Genomic DNA, 22,194 nt, shown 5'->3' on the forward strand with positions numbered 1-22,194 from the left:
ACGCTCTGAGAAAAGATGGCGGAAGGAACGATTTTCTTCCATTAAAGAGTCGGGAGCACTTGGTTAATTCCAAATGATTCAACCAACCTGTACAGAGCTGGTTTGTCAGGGGATTTCATTCAGTTTCAACAAATCTGCTCCCCAGGTCCAGCAGTGTAAACATTAGATATGATTACACATCACAACATCTGAGAAAGACCTGTAATAAATAATCAAATGACCCAAAAGTCCAAACAGAAACAGAATGGAGCAACGGCTCATTTTGTCAGGATTAGACGGGCTTTTTGTTTGGCTTGTTGCTGGTTCTGCCCGTTAAACGCATTACAAAGCTGTGTGTAAACAGCAGGCGGCCTGCAGAGGTGCGTCTCCTCAGGAGCTCAGGAACACCACAAAGCTTTGTCACATCACATCTGTTAGGTAACAGAAACGTTTATTAATAACTCTGAATGCATGCATCTGTGCTTCTACAGAAACATCATTAGACCTGCTGCTGTTTGACCACAACGGCTCCCTCGGGAGGCGTTTTAACACCCAGAGGCGTCCACTTGTAATCGGATAACCCCGGGACGCACGTCGGCCCCAAACACAAGACAAAACACGGTAATGTCACTAAAGACAAAAGCTCCCATGAGGCTGGAAACGCTGGTTTTACGTTAATCTCGTCCAGCACAAGATGAAACAAGTTGCTCACAAACACAAAGACATTCTAAATTCACACTGTGAGGCTGAAGGAGGTGAAAGAAACATTCACATTTAGCCTTTTCCAGGCAGCTCCATTAGTGAGAGTGCATTAGTCATCATCAGCACACAGTGTCGTCGAGGAGTGAATAGGGAGCCGCTGACAGCTCATCCAAAGACAACAAAATGGCTCCCTGTGACTCACCAACAGCCACATTCATATTTCTTAATAAAAAAACAGCTAAATCGGTTGGTCTCATTCAGCCGTGACTGGCTATTCCATTGTGAGAAATGTATGATGTAACGCACCATTTCCAGTAACATTGAGCGCCGAGGAGCTCGTATACATCAGCACCGGTAAATACGGATTTATTCACAATGTGAAATTATAGGAAGTAAGCAGGGAGTGACTCAGCTTGTGTAACCGCCACTGATCCGTCCATCGGTTTGTCTTTACGCTTCATTAAAGGGGAACTCCGGTATCTTTAAACCTTATTTCTGGCATGAAATACGTTCATCTTCTCACAGAGAACAGTTTGGTGAAAGTCGGCGTCCTTCGGGAGATATTTAGATAACTGGAGATCCATATAACGGAGTGAACGGGGCTTAGAGGATGCAGCCTCTAAATAAGGCATTATCTGTCTTTATTTCACCAATACTTTAAGAAGAATGAATGAATGAACGTGTGCTATAGCTCTGTTAGCTCATAGCTGCTGTTATGTGGCTACTTGCAGCTATAGGAGAGCTAACGGAGGGATTTCTACACAGGCACTCTACTGGGACCACTTCATCCACACGCCCCCCTGCAGCACAGTTTATTCACTCCGTGCTCTGTGACAGTCGGCTAACTTCACACAGAGTTTGCTGCTGATAGTTTTGTGCAACATGGCAGGATATTTATCAGATTTTGACGATGTAAACGACGACTTTGAGTAAGATGGACGTTCTTACCGGAGTGAATGAAGCCTGTGTAGAAATCCCTCCGTTAGCTCTCCGTTTCTTAACATTTTGAAAGCTGAAAACAGCCAAAAGAAGAGTAAATATTGGCGTTTCTGGTACAGTTGACGGCTCATGATGGAGCCGCAACTATTCCAGCTGATCTGTGATGTCACAGCGACGGCATGAGGCTGAAAGGGCGTCGAAAGTGTGCACGTGTAAAGATGGCTGCGTTGCTGTGGCGAGCCCACACATCTTATTGTTAGCTGCTGGACATTTTACTTTATCCTGAACAGGATTATTCAGTTTAAATTAAAGGAGCTGGTAGTGATGAACAAACGTACCTGTAAATTAATTCATAATAATTCATTTTTAGATCTAGAGAAATTAACCTTCACAACAAGCGCATGTCAGCAACACAAAGAGGGAAAAATCCAGCGCACACACTCAGGTGCAGGGCAGGGTTTGAGTATGGGTGTAAACAATGTGAATGCAGTTAAAGCTGCAGGGATATAACGTCCACAGGCATGAGAGACGGCTGATCCTTTGAACAAGTCTGGGAAACGACCAGGCACATACATGTGAAGTGAACACACACATATTCAATCAGCAGCGAGTAAATACGGGGCAGCCAGCCTCGCATACCAGGCCCAGGCTCTCTGAAGACCATTTGAACTTGGTTCAAAACAACTAGAAAGGACTTGAACTGGATTTACTCAAACTTTACCCACTGAACTCACACACATGGGCTGTATATGGATGAATAAACACACACATGTGCAGCACTGCAAACTCACATCAAAGACAGAGGCATCAATCAGAGATGAAGGGAACTTTTCTTCAAACAATGTCAGAATTAATTAACAGCTCATTGTTCATATAAAAGGTTTGAAAAGCACAGAAAAGACATCCAGAAGGAGTAAATGCTCATGTATTAAACTGAATAAACCTTTGTGGCCTTCAGTTCTTTTCACGGTTGTAAACCATAAAGTGCACAAGTTCAATTTGGAGGATTTTGGTGAATTTGTAGCAACTATAAGTAAAGGTGCTCAGGTCTCAGTTAAACGTGCACAGAAGGAGAATCGAGCTACAAAGTGAAGTAAAAAACGACAGAGACATCCTGCTGCTTCTAACTTCCTCTGTGTTAGATCACGATATGTGTAAGAACAGCTGAAGTCACTGCGCTGGCCACGTCAGGCGAGGCTGTGGTTATAAAAATCAGGATTTTATTAGAGCAGAGCGGCAGGTATTTGGGTCTCTGTCCTCACATGCAGGAGCATTTTTATTCTGACCGAGGAGAAAACTTTCACTGAATTAGGCTGAGATGCAGCTTCAGAGGACAAACTCCACCGGTTTCACTGACAGCAGACGGCCTGGGGGGGTAAGCTCGTTCAGCAGTGGGGAATCAGACCCTCAGACCCTCACTACGGGTCTTGTTCTCTTATTGCTCCACAAATATTCCCCCAAAATATCCCCCACATGTGATATTCTGTCCAAGCGAGCGCCGCCAAACACGCTGATTAAACCTTAATTCACCTCTGATCAGGCTAATCTGCAGCCTGAAAACTGGGCTCAAGACCTTGCAGTGGATAGTTATTCTTTGGTCTTAGTGGTTTCTTGTTCTTTGTACTGGACATGAACTCTGTGGAGCACCTGAGACAGTTTGAGTCTTGTAAAGCGTGCACATGCAGCAGTGACTTAGACCTGGCTTTGGCTGATTCTGCTGACAGTAACTGGTCCCAAAAACCCTGACCTATTAGGACACTTTTTGTTACTTTATTTTAGCTTAGACTCATTTAATTTTGCTGCAAAATCCGTGCATCATGAGAAATCTTTTGAGAAAAGTTTTAACAAATGTTTATGTTTTGAAAGATGCCGTTTTTTCAGGTTAAGTTGGAGAAAAAGTGGTTAAATGAACAGACGAGACAGATGGGCCGGAGGAGGGTGGACACAGAACAAGGCGGCGATGACGAGGCTGCGTAAGTAGGCCTGGCAGACTAGAACGCCACCAACACCGATAACTGCATGCGTGTTTGTGTAAACGACCACGAGAACAGGCTGGGAGCTAAATAAAACTCCTCAGCATCCCACATGTGCTCTGCAGTGGGTGAAGGCGTACGTTTCTAAGCCAGTTCATTTCTCTTATGCAACAACCGGATTATTCCGAACACTTCATTCAACCTCAGGTACAAATAAATGTTAAGAAATAAGCTCAGACTTCCTTAAAATCTTGAAAAATAAGCTCAAACTTCTTGAAATACCTATAAATTAAGCTCAAACTTCCTTAAAATCCTGAAAAATAAGCTCAAACTTCCTTAAAATCCTGAAAAATAAGCTCAAACTTCTTGAACTACTGAAAAATAATTTCTAACTTCTTGAAATACCGAAAAAATAAGCTGAAACTTCATGAAAATGGTGAAAAATGAGCTCAAACTTCTTGAAAATTGTGAAAAATAAACTCAAACTTCTTGAAATACCAAAAAATAAGCTCAAATTTCTTGAAATACCTGAAAAATAAGCTCAAACTTCATGTAAATCCTGAAAAATAAGATCAAACTTCTTGAAACACTTGAAAAATAAGCTCAAACTTCTTGAAATACCTATAAAATAAGCTCAAACTTCCTTAAAATCCTGAAAAATAAGCTCAAACTTCCTTAAAATCCTGAAAAATAAGCTCAAACTTCCTTAAAATCCTGAAAAATAAGCTCAAACTTCTTGAAATACTGAAAAATAATTTCTAACTTCTTGAACTTCTTGAAAAACTTAATGTAAATCCTGAAAAATAAGCTCAAACTTAATGTAAATCCTGAAAAATAAGCTCAAACTTCATGTAAATCCTGAAAAATAAGCTCAAACTTCCTTAAAATCCTGAAAAATAAGCTCAAACTTCCTTAAAATCCTGAAAAATAAGCTCAAACTTAATGTAAATCCTGAAAAATAAGCTCAAACTTCATGTAAATCCTGAAAAATAAGATCAAACTTCCTTAAAATCCTGAAAAATAAGCTCAAACTTCCTTAAAATCCTGAAAAATAAGCTCAAACTTCCTTAAAATCCTGAAAAATAAGCTCACAGATCCAGTTTGATCCTGTTGTTGTATCACCGAGAACCAGATTTGTTCATGGTTTAAATCAATTTTACAGCAACACGATCATAATTTTCTGCTTGTAATAAAGAGACGATTTAACGGCTTATTTTGAGTGTAAAAACTGCAGAATGAAAGAAGAGTTTGATTAAAATATGATCCCTTCCTCTAATAAAACAAAGTAAAACATTAATCAGCTGCTCAGTGAAGATGAGAAATATGAATATTCTGGTTTACATGTTGAATTAAGTTAACTGCTCACACGTTGTGTCCTTTCTGTACGACAGATTAAACTCAGAACAACTTAGCCTGAAGGTGACCCATAAAGTAAATGACAGGCAGATTTTCCATCACACCGCCGCAGGATGCACTAAATTATTTTGTCACTTCAGAGCATTCGCAGACCGATTTGTACATTCCTTATTTCCAAAAGCTGCAGGCGGCCATGCTTCAGCTCAGCGCATCTGTCCCTGGACGGTTTGCTGTTGTTTTTACGAGTGTCTCGTGTTTAAAGTTTGCGGGCGAGTTGGCGAGCTGCGTCGGGCCGCACAGAGAGCTTTACATCATGAACTGCACGGGCGTTTCCTGCCAGAACAAGAAGAAGAAGATCTTCGCCCAACGCAACGTTCCTCCGGCTGAAACAGGAAGGACTCGCCGTCTTCTGAAATATAACTGAGGGTCACGTGCTCGCAGCTCGGCTCCTTCTCCATTAATCCTGAAAGCTTTAAGGAGTTTATATCCGTTTAAACAAACATGAGTCCAGCTGCTGGATCATAAGGCCCAAGTGACGTCATTTTCTGAGTCTTGTGGTGTGGAAACTAAACATTAATTAGCTTTACTAATCACAGATTAGGTGGACTGAGGACAGGATCAGAGGAAAGTGTTTGTTGCTGGTGTTCGTATATTAAGAGCTGTGACCCATAACCAAAGGTTAAGGTCAGGTATAACAAGGCTTGGCTTTGACTTCAGGGTGATAAGAAAGTCCTTATTAAACCAAAAGTATTGTTTCTTTTATTGCAGAAAGTAAATTAAAAGAGAGGAGCCTGGTCTGGAGCCTGGTTTCATGAACCACGGTCGTATTTACTCAGGCATCTAAAATGTGGATGGAGAACAGACCCGCTACCCCCCCCCAGGCTCACCTGAGGGCCCGGCTGAGCTTGTCGTAGTTCATCTGCGGTTTGCACTTCCTGGCCCCCCACAAACGGGCCACCTCGTCCGGGTCCTTGATGACGAACTCGCCGTAGTCTCCCTGCCAGGCGATGACGTCGTGGTACTCCTCTTTCCTCAGCAGCTCCAGGATGAAATGCCACAGCTGGATCTGTCTGGAGCCGGGGCTCGACTCCGGCTTGTAGGCCCATTCTGGGAAGGCAAACCCTATGGTTAAGAAGAGGGGTGGTTCAGGTGGGTGATGGTTTCAAGTGTTTGCAGCTAAAACCCTTCTGTGTTTAACCTTTAAGTGCATGTGCGGACATTTCATGGCGCTAAGAGGGCAAACGTGTTCCCCCCTTTGTTCCATTTTGGTTAAATCTGTTCCCACAGACGGAAACATCCCTGCTATCAGCATCAAAGCTGGAAAATCAGCACTGTTTTAACAGATTATCAGGCCTTGGAATATGTGCAGACTAAATATAAGATACGGTTTTTCAACCACAATCAGAACACACACTCTAAATGGTGCACACACTATTATGCAAACGGTAAAAGTATAGGCTTTGTGTTGTAAAGCAGTGGGTGGCAGTAAAAGACTCAACACCACTTCACAGCAGAGGACCAGGCTGAATAGCAAAGGAATAGTGACACACACACACACCTTATTAGGACCAGATGTGTCTTGGCAATCAGGCTGAGAAAGCTGAGGGTGGGAAACATATGGGCACAATATAACAATGCTGAAATCTGTGTGTGTGTGTGTTTATGTAACTGCTGTAAAGAAACACGCTCGCTTAAACTCGAAGGTTACAACTGGTTTCCCACAGTCTGAAGCAGGTCGGATCTGCCCAGCAGTGACAGGCGCTCAGGGTCCGATTGATCCGAGATCGGTTAGGACGCAAACCGCGACGGCACGATGCGTTCGTCATCTGAGAGCCAGTCCTAATGAAACCAATAAAGTGTCTTATTAAGCAGAGAAATGTTGATCCTTTTTATCCTTTATTGCCTTGTCAACGTTTGATAGGAAAGCGCTTTGGGGAAGATTCATAAAACGCTGAATAACAACCACAAAAATGGAGCCACAACAGCAGATGAAAAACAGAGGAGACAAAATAAAAACAGGTGGAGAAAGTTTCGAGTTCCCAAAGATGGAAACACACCTGGTAAATAAACTGGATGCGTGTAAGGAAGGGACGAACAGAAGAGAAATAAATCAAGAATAAAACAGATTAAATGTTTATTCTGACACCTGAAAAATTAAGTCTGGTTTGTGATTGGATGATAAACTGCAGCGTGTGTCGGTACATCCCCAACCTGAAGGCTGGAGGGGGGGGGGGGGTGATACAGATTCTGACCACAGCGTGTTTACAACTAGCTTTGAAAGCGACACGTGTTTTCTTTTATCCAGATACAGATCACGTTTTATAAGCCGATATAAATGGAATTAAAGTGAGTCATGGAAAAACCAACCGAGTGTGGCGTGGTTAATATCAAAGTCCACTATCAAACGTGGAAAAGCACGGCTTTGGGTCTGCGAATGGCAACAAACGCAGGCAGGGAAGCAGCGGTGAAGCTATCGGTTTTATCAGCAGCTGCTGTAACAGCAACACATTTCTGACTGAAAGTAAAAGACCACAACAGATGACTGTTCTTAAGCTGTGAGAAAACCACTCAAAGGGAGAAAGAAAGCCACAACTTACAGTGTTGCAACTAAAGTCAAGTGCAACTCAAGCCCGGAACAAGGTTTTTTAATGCATTCATTAGTGTGAAAATAAACTGTTTGAGCTCAAAGAATTTAAGGCCAAACACTGAACCGACCCGCTGCCTTTGAGCTTTTCTAAGAGCAACGACTCCATGAAGAATCGAGACAAAAGCCGATCAACTCCAGCAAGCTTCTGCAGCAAATTATGCAATAACCTTTAGCTGCATCTATGAAAAACAGCAAAGAAAACACAGTTTGACAGACAGAAAATAGGATTTCTGCAGCAACAAGGTGATTCCCAAAGAGCTATTAGCTGAAAACTTGGCGTATCTCAGCATGGTGTGCAGTGTGTCCTTAAAACATTTGAGGAAACTGGACAAGTGGAGGACAAAAGAAGAAGTGTCAGGCCTAAAAAACTATCTACAGCAGATGAACAGGATCTGAAAGTGATGTCCTTAAGAAAGAGGAAAAAATCCAGCTGTGACCTGACAGGACCTGAGAGATGCATCTGGACCTTCAGCTGATCCATCTACTGTTGGCCCAAGCCTCATCAGAAATGGTCTCCATGGAAGGGTGGCTGTCAAGAAGCCGTTCTTAAGGAAGGGAAACAGGGAGAAAAGGCTGAGCTGTGCCAAATGACACAAGAAGTGGACTGAAAATCAGTGGCAACAGGTCTTATGGAGGGATGAATCCTCCCCAGAGCCCGGACCTCAACATTATTGAAGCAGTGTGGGATCATCTGACAGAGAACGGAACAAAAGGCAGCCCACATCCAAAGAAGAGCTTTGGGATGTCCTTCAAGAAGCCTGGAGAACTATTCCTGAAGACTCCTTAAAGAAATGACAGAAAGCTTGTCTCAGAGGGTTCAGGCTGAGTTGGAGAATAAAGGAGCTCAGACCAGAGATTCACTTTAGACTCGTTATACGGTTACATTTATGACTGCATCCCTGCATGTGTTTCCTGGCAATATGTAAAGAAATGAGGAGGAGATCACGACTTTTCCACAGTGCTGCAAAGATAAGTGTTCATTTAAAAGCTGAGAGCATAACTTCCACCCTCCAAGAGGTGAAGACGGGGCACAGCTTTGCTTTAATAACACAGATATTTCTCTAAAAATGGCAGCTATCACACCAAACTAAATTAAAATCTTGAATCCTGAAAAACAGAGCCGTTTACTGATGACTAACAAACCACATGCTGCTCTCTGATCTCCTGTGGTGCTCCGAGAACAAACCAGAAGACAGACGAGCTGGCTGCTAACAGCCTTTGGATAGCAGATCACTAATTGGGTACGAGCATATGATTCATACCACCAACAATAAGGCTCCTGTCTCTGGGGACCGGTTAGGCGCTGTGACACGGCACACTGTTAAATTTATTGGGGTCCGCTGGTGATTACACGCATCGCACTTCCGTGCACAGACGCACACGCAGGAAGTGTAGCGGACATATTCATCATCAAAGCAGGCGAGCTGCTATCTGTGATACGCACAAAGTGCAACGACACACACCACAGGTTAGCCGGGAGAGGTAAGTGGGTTCATGCGTGGGTGCACCGAGCACACAGAGAACACTGGAATAGCAACCGTGCCCACTGTGTGCATGCGTGTGCACGTGTGTGCACGTGTGTGTGCGCTGCAGATGTCCCTGCTGACTCATAGCTTGTTCGTTTGTCGTTACGCTTTCACAGATTCCGCCTTTCTCCCCCTCAACACCACCGCTGCCATTTCTTTCTTTTCCCTTTCATGCCGGCCCTCCCTCACTCAGCCTCTCCTCAGACGCACCGTCTCCTAGCAACAAAAGCTTTTAGCTCTATAAATAAGCGGCGGAGTCACGACAAACAAGACAAAATGTGATTCGATTACAGAAACTTGCCAAAAGAGTTTAGAGTTGGATGCAACACGAGCTTCACTGTCACACTGTGACAACGCAAGCCATCGGATCAGGTCGGTTCTGCACGGCAGAGGCCCGTTTACTCGGGTTCAGGGTTCCTTCGGTTCTCCTGACTCAGACATCTGTAAAGCCGAGGCGTTGAATGGGTGTTAAAGTCTCATTGCAGAGAGATACTCTGCGTGTTTACGGTTTATTTTCCCATCACACTTATGCAGATTAACCTGTTTTTCCTGCTCAACATATCTGGGATATCTATCAATCCATCAGCTTCTGGGAGGAATACGTCCTGCTGAATAAATATTAAAGCACTAAAGTTTGTTCTTTCTGAACTGGAAGAATACATTTTCACACATATAATACATATAATACAGAGCGAATGATGCTGCATCACCTGTGAGAGCTTAATGTGGAATTTATCATGTAGAAATTATTACCACAGCTCCGTATTTATGACATAAACGTTGCAGCTGGAGAAGGCTTTGAGATGCTCTGTGGCATCTCTGACTTCTCTTTGATTTGGTGCGATTAAGACTGAATCCCTTCACGCCACAGCCTCAGATATCAGACTTTAACACAACAGCGCTAAATTATTTGTTAGGTGAAGATATTTATAGTAATATATATATAGTTATAGTTCATGTTCTGTGTGCAGCCTTCTTATATTTGCCACTGAAAGTGTTGAAAGTGATTAAAAATCAGCAGGAAATGTAAACAAGTTGAGTTTATTAAGTCAATTTGAGGCTTGCATGGAAAAACATTTCTGTAAAACTATCATTTTATTTCTTATTCACAGAAACTGGGCTGGGTTTCACCGAGCAGCAACACATGCCTCGTCTTCCGGTGCCAGAGATTAATCATGTGACCAAGAACTGATCACGCTGCCCCTGATTGGCCGTATTAACGTTACACTTTTATATACTTCGCCACGTGCAGGAACATGTGGTTACGCCCACAGACGGGTTCACGTGCATCTGCGCTGGGAACTGTAGTTATGTGTCATCGAACCGGTTAAACGATGCCACCGAGGTCTAAACCGTGGCTCCATTTCACCAAGATTGATGCCAAAAAGTCATCGCTGCTGAGGCCAGCAACACGACTAATTTAATTAATTATTTGATTAATAAATCGATTTAAGAGCAGAAAGTTGCTCCGTGTTTTACTGCAAGAAGGTCAGATCTCAACTCATCCTCCTCTAAGCATTGAAGTTCTTTATTCTTATTTATAAAGCTCCCAAATTACAACAAATGTCATCTCAAGGCACTTAAATAATACAGTCCAATTCAAGCCAATTGGAATTCAATTCATTGTCAGTCTGCGGACGCCACAGAGCCCGAGCGGCATCATTCAAAATCTCCACATCTGGACTCGGCTTCATCTAAGAGCACCGAGGACGGCGCAGTGTGCGGCGTTTTAACAGGTAACATTCAGCGAAATCTGGCAGAAATCTCAGTGTTACTGCAGCTTAATATGTGCAGAAAGCAGAAATGTTGATGTTTCTGAAGGAAAACTGCTGAGTGAAAAGTATCCTCAGTGTGGAGGATGGTGTTAGACACCAACCTCTCACCTGTTTGCACCTGTTCTGCTCTGGAAATGATTTTTTCTGTAAGAACACTGCTTGGATTGGAAAAATAGACTTTATTAATCCTTTTGTTTCCCTTTGGTTCCCTTCGGGAAATTGAAATACTGAGCTGAAAAATAAAACTGAAGATTTGTACCGTTATTTCCAATGTAATTTCCTTTTTGTTAGAATTGATATTATGAAATTGGTATAGAAAAAAAAGTACCGTCCAGGAACCGGTATCGAAATATTTTGATTGATCCCCAGCCCTAGTTATAAGTTATAAAGTATATCTGTATGTAAGAAGTGGATGTTTCCACCTTGATGTTGCTGTTTTGAAAGCCAATTATTGATTTATATTCAGAAGAACCAGCACCTCGCTGCTGACTTTTAGATTTTTAAGTCTAAAAGATGTTTGAGAGGCGGCATCCAGCTGCCGTCTGAGGTGGCTTCACCTGGACAGTGAGCGTCCGTGTCTTCTGTACAGTATGAAGCCGAGAAAAGTTCAACAAGAAACACGACGAGTCTGAAACAAAAGATCCATCAACAGAGCTGCAAATAAGCAAACACTAAACTAGCTCAAAGACAAAAGCCTTTGTGCTTTCTGGCAAACGCTCCTCCAGACAGGAAGAATTTCTAACAGTCAAGCAGAGGTGAAACAAACCATTTCGGGTCTCATTGGACTCTATATTTAGCCGAGCGCAGGGCAGAAAAACTAATTTACTATTAGCCTGCAGTCCCAAGCCACCTGCGCTCTCCTTTCCAAGAGAAACACAAAGCGTGCAGCAGCAATCAGTCGGGGAGCAGCTTTAACACGCAGCTCTGCTTTACTTGGGGACTCTGACGCCACAGCGGTTGGAATAGCGCTCGTAACAACCGATAGCCATCATTGAAGTATTGTGCAAAGGCCCCACAGCCACTGAGACCAAACACAGCCCCCCCACGCCTCTTTCTCCCCCCAAAAGGTTTCTTTAGCATGCCATTCCATCTATCCATCTATCTGCCGTTTATTTTTCCCTCCCTTCCTCCTATTCTTTGCTGGATCTATGTTTAGCCACTGGAAAGGTCGGTGTGTGTCTGTCTGCAGGGTAATGATTCAGGGCCACAGAGGTAACACATCGGGGGCTGGCTGACTGCTGAAATGTGGATGGGGTTTATCAGCGCTGGAATCAGGACAACACAGAAAGGCAGGAAATAAATGGGTACAGAGCAGGAAACAGGGAATCTCTGCTGGGCGTAAACGGGCACAAAGTCGCACAAATAAACAACATCTGACTGCAAACTTTAGCGAAGATAGAAGCTCAATTTCAAAAGCAACTAATAAATAACACACAGCAAAACGTCTGCCTTGCAAAGTTAAATATCTCCCTGTACACAGGAATCAGAAAAGGCAGTCCAACACGGCTTTAATGAGGACGCCCGAGTCTCAAACCACTGTTTAAAACCGATCTGCACCTCACTGAGCTGATCTCATAATTACCCTGAAAGGATGGAGCTCAGATCTGAGGAGCCAGTAGCTTATAGAGGGAGGAGCCGGGGGCAGAAATGGGACGAGGAAGAACTGCAGGGGAAATGTAGAAATAAGGGCGAGGAGGAAGAACTGTGGAAGGGTGAAAAAAGAAGAGGAAAAGAAACACAACCCAGCAGAGATCAAAGAGAAAAGAGGACAAGTGTCCACAGGTGCACGGCGTGAACCCTCACCTCAGCGCTCACATGATCCCTCCATTACATAAGGCTTATAAGGAGACCGATGGATGAACACACAGACAGGGGGGGTTTCCACCAAAGTGGTTCCAGTACTGGTTCAGAGCCAGAGACTAACCTAACTTTAAACAAGTTCCTTCTGTTTTTCCTGCCAAAGTCCTGGCTCCTGCCCCGAAAAACCCAGCGCTGTGCTGCCACTAACTGTGAGCTGGGCCAGAGCAAAAAGCAGTGTACATCTGGGACTTTGGGAGGGGGGGGGTGGGGGTTACAGAGACCAATCACACCAAGTGAAATGTTGTAATCCACTTGTTTAAAACTCCGGGTCCAGTGTAGCGTCTCGTCTGCTTAATTCAACAATAAAACCGAGTTTAAACTGGAATCTGAAGTCAAACAGCTGTGAAAAAACACGAGCCTCTCGTTTTCCTGCTGTTTAATGTTCAATTCCATCTGTGAACGTCACCAATCCTCCACAAAGAGTGACGTCACAACCGCTGGTTGCAGCCACTTTTATTGACATTGTCAGGTCTTACAGATCCTTCCTGAAACGGCGAGTATGGAGTCACAAAAATGAGACTAGTTCTGCAACCCGTTGTTGTTTTTGTGTAACAGAAATTCAGAATACAGCGGCAGGAGGGTCCTACATCTGTTTAAAGTGACGTTTCTTAGCTGGAACCAACTTAAAACTGGTTCCAGCATCAGCCCTGAAGAAGCAAAGAGAGACTTGGGAGGAAATTAGGGTGTAGCTTGGTTAACTGTTGTGGAGAAGAGGGAGATAAAACCTGAGAGACAAACACAAAGAGCTTCCTAAGAAGAAAAATGGAATATAATCTTAGGCTGGGATGTGGGTATAAGCCCAAAATGTGTGTTTATGTTTTCATTTCCCAACAAAGAAACAAAGAGAGAAGAAGAACTGCGATGGCGAGGCAAAGCAGGAGGCGTTAACTATGACAATAAGGGAAATGAGGTGGGAGAGACACTGTAAAGTCCATCATAAAAAGAAAGAGACTGATATTCTTTTCTTTTTAATAACACCTCAAGGCTGTCAGGTTTTAAAGCCTAAACTATAAAGTGTAAGAAGAGCAGGAGGCAGATTTGTAGAAGAAATGCAGCTTTTTGCTGGAGGGTTAGCACCGAAGAAGAGGCCGAGCATGGCTCAGATCAGCCCACAGGATATCTCATGGTCACTTTCAAAGCTCAGAGAGGGATGCCTCCCATAGTCTGAACCGTCCAAACCAAACAAAACCTCACCATTTGGGACGAACCGTTTTAGAGCACAGACAGCTGTTTTCAGAGTTCTGCAGAAAGGAGTGAATGGAAGGAGTTTGAATGCTTTCAACAGTGTTAAAGAAAAGTCTTTCAGCGGATAAACCAGGGCTGAATATTGCCATCATTGTGGACTCTGAATTCTCATTTTCCAGGACTAATTTCCATGAGAAGGACACAGATCTGAGCACAACAGGGCAGCTTTAAATACAGATGTGAACACGCTCCGGCCAGACTGCAGCAGCACTCAGCTGTGAGCCGTCAGGACAGATTCATCTACTGTCTGACCACCGAGAAGGTTTACTGATGAAAGAGATTATTCTAGAGAAAGATCAGCCACTGCTGATGGATTCTACTAATGAAGCTGTGATTTCAAAGTCTTGGACAGTTTTCAGCGTCAGAATGAAGTCAGGAAGAATCTGAGAGATCTTCTGGTCATGAAACTCAACCCAGGCTGTCTATCTTTAGTCTTGTTTGATGCGTTCAGGGACTCGTTTCTGCGTTTTCGACCAAAACGTGCGCCGCTGTCACTTCCAAACAGGAAGCGGGAGAAGCTGTGGCTGAGTTTCCACCAGGTGCATGATGGGAAATAATGTCAGAGAGATCTTAAAGCTCGGTGATGTTGTCTTTAGATGTGAGAGGGTGTCAGGAGTGAGTCTCTTTCAGGTTGCTGGTGAACGCTCCCACTGTGGTCAGGATTTTATTTTATTTTTTAAAATCAGATCACAGGAATCTCATGTCCGACCACGTTTACAGCCGACAGACAGCGGCGTGGATCTGAGGAGCTAAAAGCTTCAGCGTGAGTTTATCAGCAGAGGTGTGCTGGCACTGAACTCTGAGGGATCATAAATCCTTTAACCCGTCTCCTGCTGCGTCCGTCACAGATCTGAAAAGTTTGTAAATAATTACAAAGCAAACAGAAAGTGCTCACAGCTGATAAATGGCAGCTCAGGTCACTGAGTTTTACCATTTTTCAGAAACCTGCAGACGTCCTGTTTGTTACTCAGCTGAGTGACATCAGAGGTACTAAAGCGGTCCACTTAAGGCTGAAGAGTGACAGAAACTGAGGGAAGGAGACGAACCTCTTTCCCCACTCAGTTTGGCCTCCTTCTTCTTTAGTTCGAATGGAAGAGGAAGCAGCCTCAGTCCGAGCCACAGAGGCGCTCATCTGGTGTTGTGTTTAGTGAACTGAAACAAACTGATGCATCAAAGTTCAAGTTAAAAGTCTCTTTTTTGTGGTTTATCTTAATGCAAGTGCACTCACCTTCAAAATCCCACCCATTCCAGGAAATTAAATGCCCAAATGAACCATTTCAGATCATTCATTTATCTTTTTTAACACGGCATAATATCCATATAATTGCAGGGGAAAATGTAATGTCAGTTTTTCTTACAATATCCAGCAGCCCCTGGTTTTAACCATGTCTGCTCCCAGTGAGACAGCAAAGCCACTTTAATCTGCGGACGCCTGCACCCAGCCAGACAGAAACCTGTCGCAGCTCAGGTCTGAAACACCTTGAAGGCAGCCAAGGCTGTGATTAAGCCGGCCCTGGAGTGGTTTATATCTGTGTGTGGGTGGACATGGATTCTATGACCAGTTCTGATCCTGCTGCATTCAACTGACCATTCATGGTGTTTCAGCTCCTTTGATTTTAGCTCATTTCCATCTAATTCAAACTTATATCTAAGTCGGCATCAACGTGAGGACAAAAAAACTTCAGCTTTCGCAGGAAAGTATCATGACTGAAGTGTTAAAGAACCAAAATCCTAAACAATCACACCAGCGATGATCTCACAGCTCAAGACTCTATCTCTTAATCTGCAGTGCCTGAGCCAAGGTTAGAGGCTTATCAGTTTCAGGCCCATTTTCCCAGAGGAGGAACACATACATGCACATACACGTGCTCCGAAACTCGTCTGAGCATGCTTTCCTTCCAGAAAACGACAACCCTGTAGAACAGTGAGGAGCTCAGGCACATATCCTACAGTCATTGTGGCATTTAGATGGAACTGAGCAAGTCGAAGTCTGTCTCCATGGAAAAATACAAAGATTTTGTTTACAGTTGTTCTCATTCGCACTCAGACAACTTTGCATATTTTTGATACACTGTTTGTCTGCAGGAAATAAGTCAGGCCGATACCCTGCAGAGTGAAATCAACCAATGTTAAGCCCAACAAACCAGACAGCTTAGCAGTCAGGCAGTTGCTTTGCTGAGTAACAACATCAAACTGGGCAGTCAGCTGGCAGAATGAACCAGACAACCACCCTCCAACCAGAAAGCTTTGGTAGAAATGACTGCACCAAGTCCTGAAAAGTCCTGAAAAGTGAGATGTTAGGAGAGGAGGAGGGGGAGTAGCCTTGATTAAAGAGATTAAATCAGTCTCACTGAGTCTCAGAGATGTATTTACAGGAAGATGTGCACAAGGTGTGCTCTCCTTCATCACTGCTAGCAAACAGGTCCGCATTAAACAGAGTAAAGCACCGAGAGAGGCCACGGCGAAGCTGGAGTCAGCTGTGAAGTGGTGCGACTGGGCGGACTTCAGAGCAGGAGACGGAGAGAGAAGATAAATATGTGCGTCTTAATCTAAAATCTGGCTTGTGTGTTGTGGTTTAGTTGCCAGACGACTTTCATTTTTCTCCAACGTACACACTGCTGCGAGGCCAGCGCTAATTTAGTGACTTCAGCTATTGGAATTAGCCATGTGAACACGAGTGTGCATGCATGCATACATGCACATAACCACACACATACAAGTGTAACCGCAGCCCAGAATAGTTGCACAGCTCCGAATCCAGAGAGCTGGATGAGGGTGACTCATTTTCGTAGTCGCTGCCAATCAATTTTCATCTCCTCGTTTTGCCGCCTCAGCTCTTTCTTTCCAAAAAGACCCGTTTTCCTTTCAGCATCTCCCCACATCGACAAAGAGGCTCCACAGTTGATTAGACCAGTCCCACGCGTTCGGTTCACAAACGGGACCGTCGCGTTACAGAAAGAGAATTTAAATAAAGATTCCTTTCTGCATTTTTAATCAAGTGTAACGACATCTTAACAGCTTTCAGTCGGAGCCAGAAAAGAAATCAAACAATGGCTTTCATTGCTAGATGGTGCCAAAGGCATTTATCACACAAAAATGTGCATGTCTGACAGTGATTTAGCGGATTCCAAGTGTTTACATGTGTCTTTTATGTATATATAAAATTTCACAGCACTCTTAGGTATTAGGAATCCATTTTGCAACATGTGACAACCTCCTCAAACCTTCAGCTGGGACAAGAAAAGAAATGAGTGAGAACAAACAGGGGAAAATAACAGACATTAGCTGTAGCATAAATCTAACGTGGAGAAACAGAATGACAACTTAAAGCACCATTTAGGGACACAACAGGCTGACTTTCCCACTCAACCCATCAACTCCCAATACTCCCTTTCCCAAAGCTGATAAATCAGGCTATAATGCTTTGTCAAAGTGACCAGAATAATTAATTTGTGCCAGAAGCCAGCCGAGTCTGACAGAAAGCAGACAATTAAAATGACACCGATACAACAGTTAAACGTGTACTGGTCGTGTTATCGGAGTTCGAAATATGGTTAGTGATGCGCTCACCGTCCTGTGGGAGGCGTTGATTAGATCAATCTGGAGGTTTTTCACTGTAAAGACATCCAAAGAACCCCCCGTTCTGAGAGAGCTGCCACTGAGTCGTTTTTGTTCTCAACTCAAACATGAATATTTGCTGGGATGCCAGAAAGATGCGGTTCTGACCCGTCACTCTTCAGCACTGGCTCATAAAACATATTTACCACTTGTGGCTTATAGTACAATCACAATGACAGTAATTCGCTCTGGATGGATGTGTTTGTGAACTCCTGAATATGTCAAAACAGCCAACACGGGACTTTCTACATATGTGACGTCTGGGTGCGTTAGTCAGCCTTTCCTCAATGGCAAAGTCACCGCAGTCTTAATTCCTCTATTGCATTAAATCTGGAGCTTCCAGCCTGTAGACAGAGTGGCTCGCTCCCTGTGTAAAAACTTTAAAGACTGAGGCACGACGGCGTCACCGCAGGGAGATGGCAGCCCAAATGAGTGCAACACACTCATGAGCTCTGGTGAGAAAATTAAAAGAGTGTGTGTGTGAGTTAATGCAAAACAGATATCACCCATTTTCATGGCGCGTGGGGGGTCCAGACCCCTAATAAACTGCGCATGCTGGGAGTGGGTGTCAGAGAGACTTTGAGAAACCCGCTCATTGCTCACTGCCAGCGACTCTGGACCCACAAGGACGTGAAGTGGGTCACATGGATTAAAACCCTCACAGATTCAGCATGTTCAGTGTTCAGTTATTCAGCTTTTTTCTTTTTTTGCTGCAGGTGACAAAGACTAAACTGAACTAAACTAAATTTACGGTTAACTGATGGTGACGACCCGATCTATGAAGCTTCTTAGACTATGTTGTCCATAACTTGACTATTATTATCATTATCATCGCTCTTAAAAACTTCGGCTCTCATGTTTTACTCCGAGAGGAGAGGAGGGCGTTTCACTTGCAGGCGTCTCCACGGTAACAAAGACAGAAGACATTCACATCTTTACTTTCTCAAAGTAGCTCAACATGCCGCCAAGCCCTTCTAACTTGTTCATTCATTCTTGTCCTGACTACAGCTGCCACGATTATGTCGACTATTAAATTCAACGACGACTAATTTAATAGTCGATGCGTCGTTTTTCCCCCCCCAAACCTTTTTTTTTTTTTTTTTGCTGCTGCACCTTCCACTGCTGCGTCTGCGTTTCTGTCCTCGACACACATATCCGGGGTCAGCCGTGATATCACAGGAAGTTAAACCAGACGGCCTCTGGTATCATGGCAACAGAGCTCAAAAGTGTGGGAGCATTTTAAGAAAACCAAAGACAAATGTGTGCACGGCAGTATCTGTAAGGCAGAACTTGCCTTCCACAGCAGCACAACAATGATGCACGAGCACCTGAAAAGGAAGCATGTTGTTGTGGCTGATTGTGAAGAAGGACCGTCATCTTGGTAAGCTAACTGGCTAGTTAGCTGCTAAAGTTAGCGTAAACAGAGAGTTAGCTTGCTACTTACTCATATTGATAGCTGTAAACGTTAGCATTAGCGATGACGATTGGATTAATTAGCCTTAGCACACATATTTCATGTGTTTTCTGTAACATTTTAACAGTGATGTGTTTGAACAGGAACGCTAATGTTTTATAACGTTACGTTTCAGTGCTAAAAAAGTACGTTCATCTTCAGTGGACGGCTTTGTTACAAAGCTACATGCACACCTCAGCAAGCAAATGTCCTGACTGAGTCCAAACTGAACATGTTGGTGTTGAGACCAAAACTTTTTGTGAATAATTCCTTAGTTTCAGGTGCCTTCCTCATTTAATTTAAATGCAGCTAAGTTTGATGCCAGAGACAAATGAAGGAAAGAAAAACCTAAAAAAATAAAATAAAAAAACTTAAGTAGTTATTTTTGTCTGTTTGCTACACAGTTAAATAATTGTTTGTTGCAACAAGCTGCATATTTCATTAAAGGTTTAATGAACTATGATATTAATTGTCTTTTTTTAAATTAGCATCTACCTTAAACACTCCAAGCTGAAAGATAATGATGGTTATATAAGAGCAGCTGCCTCCTGGTGCAATAAGCTGCATGTTTTACATTAAATATACAATGATCTGATTGGTCGACTAATCGAAAAAAATAATCGGTGATTAGTCGACTATTAAAATAATCGTTTGTGGCAACCCTAGTCCTGACCTAATAAATATTTAACAAACCTTTGAAGTGATTTACTGGAAATGAAGAGGAATAAAACTAAAACTGTACATGGCGGTTGCACAGAAGACGACCAATGGGATGCCTTCTTTAAAGTGTGGAAGCCATCAGTCATTTCTGGCGGCTGTTTTCACACACGTGAATGAAGATGGTTGATTAGGATTGTCTAAATTAATTAATTATGACAAGCTTTATGGTCTTTACTGTGGCCATTGAAACCAGTCTTTACTAATTTGCCAAACCGCTAAAATTTAGGACGTTTTATTGTAAATTCTGTTGTTTCTAAAGCTAAACTTCAAATTGCACTCTTAAAAAAAAACATGTAGAGGGAAACTGAATGTTATCCCATCACTTCTGGGAGGGTTAGGCCAGTAACTCCCAGTAATCCCCAGTATTTATGACTGTTGACCGGTCTGCAATAAACCCACCGCGAGTCCCTGCTGCTAACGGAGGAGCTGGAGCAGACATTGTCAGAATAAATGCAGGTAACATCAGGGAGTCTTGCAGCAGAAACTTACTGCTTACACTTACGACTGTGGCACTAAATGGTGGAAGACAGTCTTTGGGTTGCATCTGACTCATTTAAGAGGTGTTTGGTGTTAAAATGTTGCTGGAATAATTCTGGAATCTGTAACTTGAACACTGTTGATGTTTAGTTCTGTTTTACCACCACAAGGAAAGTTTCCTCATCTGTCAAAACCAGCGAAGAAGACTTGGTCTAACAGGAAGTAGCGGCATAAGAGCCATGCATCAAGTATCTATCCTGCTTCAGCTGTATCAATACTGCGAAAAAGGCAACAAACTGCCTTCAGATCTGACGGATGTTGAAATATTTAAAAGTCAAAAGTCTAATTTATTTGTAGCATATTTCATGTACAAAACAATTCAAAGTCTTTTATATAAAATAAAGTACTTTTTTCTGCAGAAGGGAGCAGAAAAAGCATAAAAAATATGTAAAAGAATAGAAATGGAAAGAAATAAAATCATTAAAATGAATAAAAACAAGCAACAGTTTAGATAAGTTAAAATATATTGTGCAGATTTCATGCATAGACACAAGAGAAAAGAGAAGTTTTAAACCTGGATTTAAAAAAATGTCTACATTTGGTGACAGTTTAAGACCTTTAATTTAAAGGTTTAACACATTTTGGAGCAAAATGCAAACTAGGATTGAACTTTAAATGCCCGGCAAGTCTTTAACCTTAACTTTTAATCCAACAACCCACCTTTCATGGCTCTGTCTTAGATCTTCACCTGATCGCGAATCACTTCCTGCTTTGCTCTGGAAAGAGTTTAAATGTACCACTGTGTTTGGACTGAACTAGAACTGGAGAAGGTATTTAAATGTATGTTTCGTGCAGAGAGAAAAAGGTTGTTTTAGTCTAAATGTGGCTCAGGGAGAAGATGAGGCCATCACCACGTTCCTTAGTAAGAGTTTTTAAACTTTACGTTGTATCGCGTGTGGAATTTCAGCTGTACAACATCTCCACAGAGTCACATCAAACACGAAGACACACCACAAACTGATTCAGAGGGCGAGTAGTAACAGCCATAAGAGAGAGAGGAAAAAGCCACAGAGTTCCCAGCAGACCCATAACTGCAGCAAACATGTGCTCTGCTGAATCTATCCCTTTCTTTCCTTTGCTCTATTCCTGCAGGTTTTTACTCTAAAACTCCCAGATGTGAAAAAAAGCCGTGGGCAGGACCTTCCCCGGCTCTCTTTGAAATGATTTACCCCATTAACACAGCATTATTTACCTTTATATTGTCTCATTAAAGGCATTTAAACTGTCAGACACGTCCCGCTTCGCAGGAATCTAACAGAAATGTGACATCTAAGAGAGAACAGTGATGTTTTCTGGTTAAAAGACAAAGACAATCTTCCATTTACCACCCCAGTCTAAATCTAATTAGCATACAGTCACATTGGCTGGTTTAATTAGGAAGCTGATTGTTAGCCTGATTTTTAGTGCACTGCACAAACTTTTACTCCTTTGTTTCCTTACAGATGACCCGGCTTATTTACGAAAGCTCAGAAATAATTTAAGACCAGCTGGAGGTAGCAGTTCGTTTCATTCAAGATGGCTGCTCTGTTGCCTTAGCTTAGGATGCAGAGCACAAGGCTGCAGCTTAAAGGCCCTGACACACCAAGCAGAAACCCAGCTGCTGGGAACAAATAAGTCTGGTCTCCTTGGTGTGTAACGCACGTTCAGGTCTCTCAGACCTCAGTGGCCTCATTTTCTGCGTCTCGTCCTTCAGCGAGAGATCACGCCGATTAGCATCTGCACCACGCCGTGATGACACAAAGCCACAAAAATCAGAGTATCAAACAGAATATTTCCTCGTTTGTTTGGTTCACGTGTTCAAAACAAGCAAAACTTTTCACATTAGTGTGTGAAGTAAATAAAGACCAACTGATAACCACGTTTC

The 22,194-nt window shown here is 42.9% G+C and overlaps 1 protein-coding gene across 2 annotated transcripts in view; it reads right to left on the bottom strand.

Moving 5' to 3' along the window:
* Nucleotides 1–22,194, bottom strand: part of erf (Ets2 repressor factor) — a 35,198-nt gene that overhangs the window by 7,264 nt on the left and 5,740 nt on the right. Inside the window, exon 2 of one of the 2 annotated variants that reach the window (XM_072370011.1) lies at nt 5,837–6,056. In XM_072370011.1, the coding sequence (XP_072226112.1) occupies nt 5,837–6,056 (220 nt within the window). Of the gene's footprint in view, nt 1–5,836; nt 6,072–22,194 lie in introns of both variants that reach the window. The other variant, XM_072370010.1, reaches the window with a different exon arrangement.

The sequence above is a fragment of the Leuresthes tenuis genome, unplaced genomic scaffold (genome assembly GCF_036924035.1).
Source record: "Leuresthes tenuis unplaced genomic scaffold, fLeuTen1.0.hap1 SCAF_18, whole genome shotgun sequence".
Lineage (NCBI taxonomy): Eukaryota > Metazoa > Chordata > Actinopteri > Atheriniformes > Atherinopsidae > Leuresthes > Leuresthes tenuis.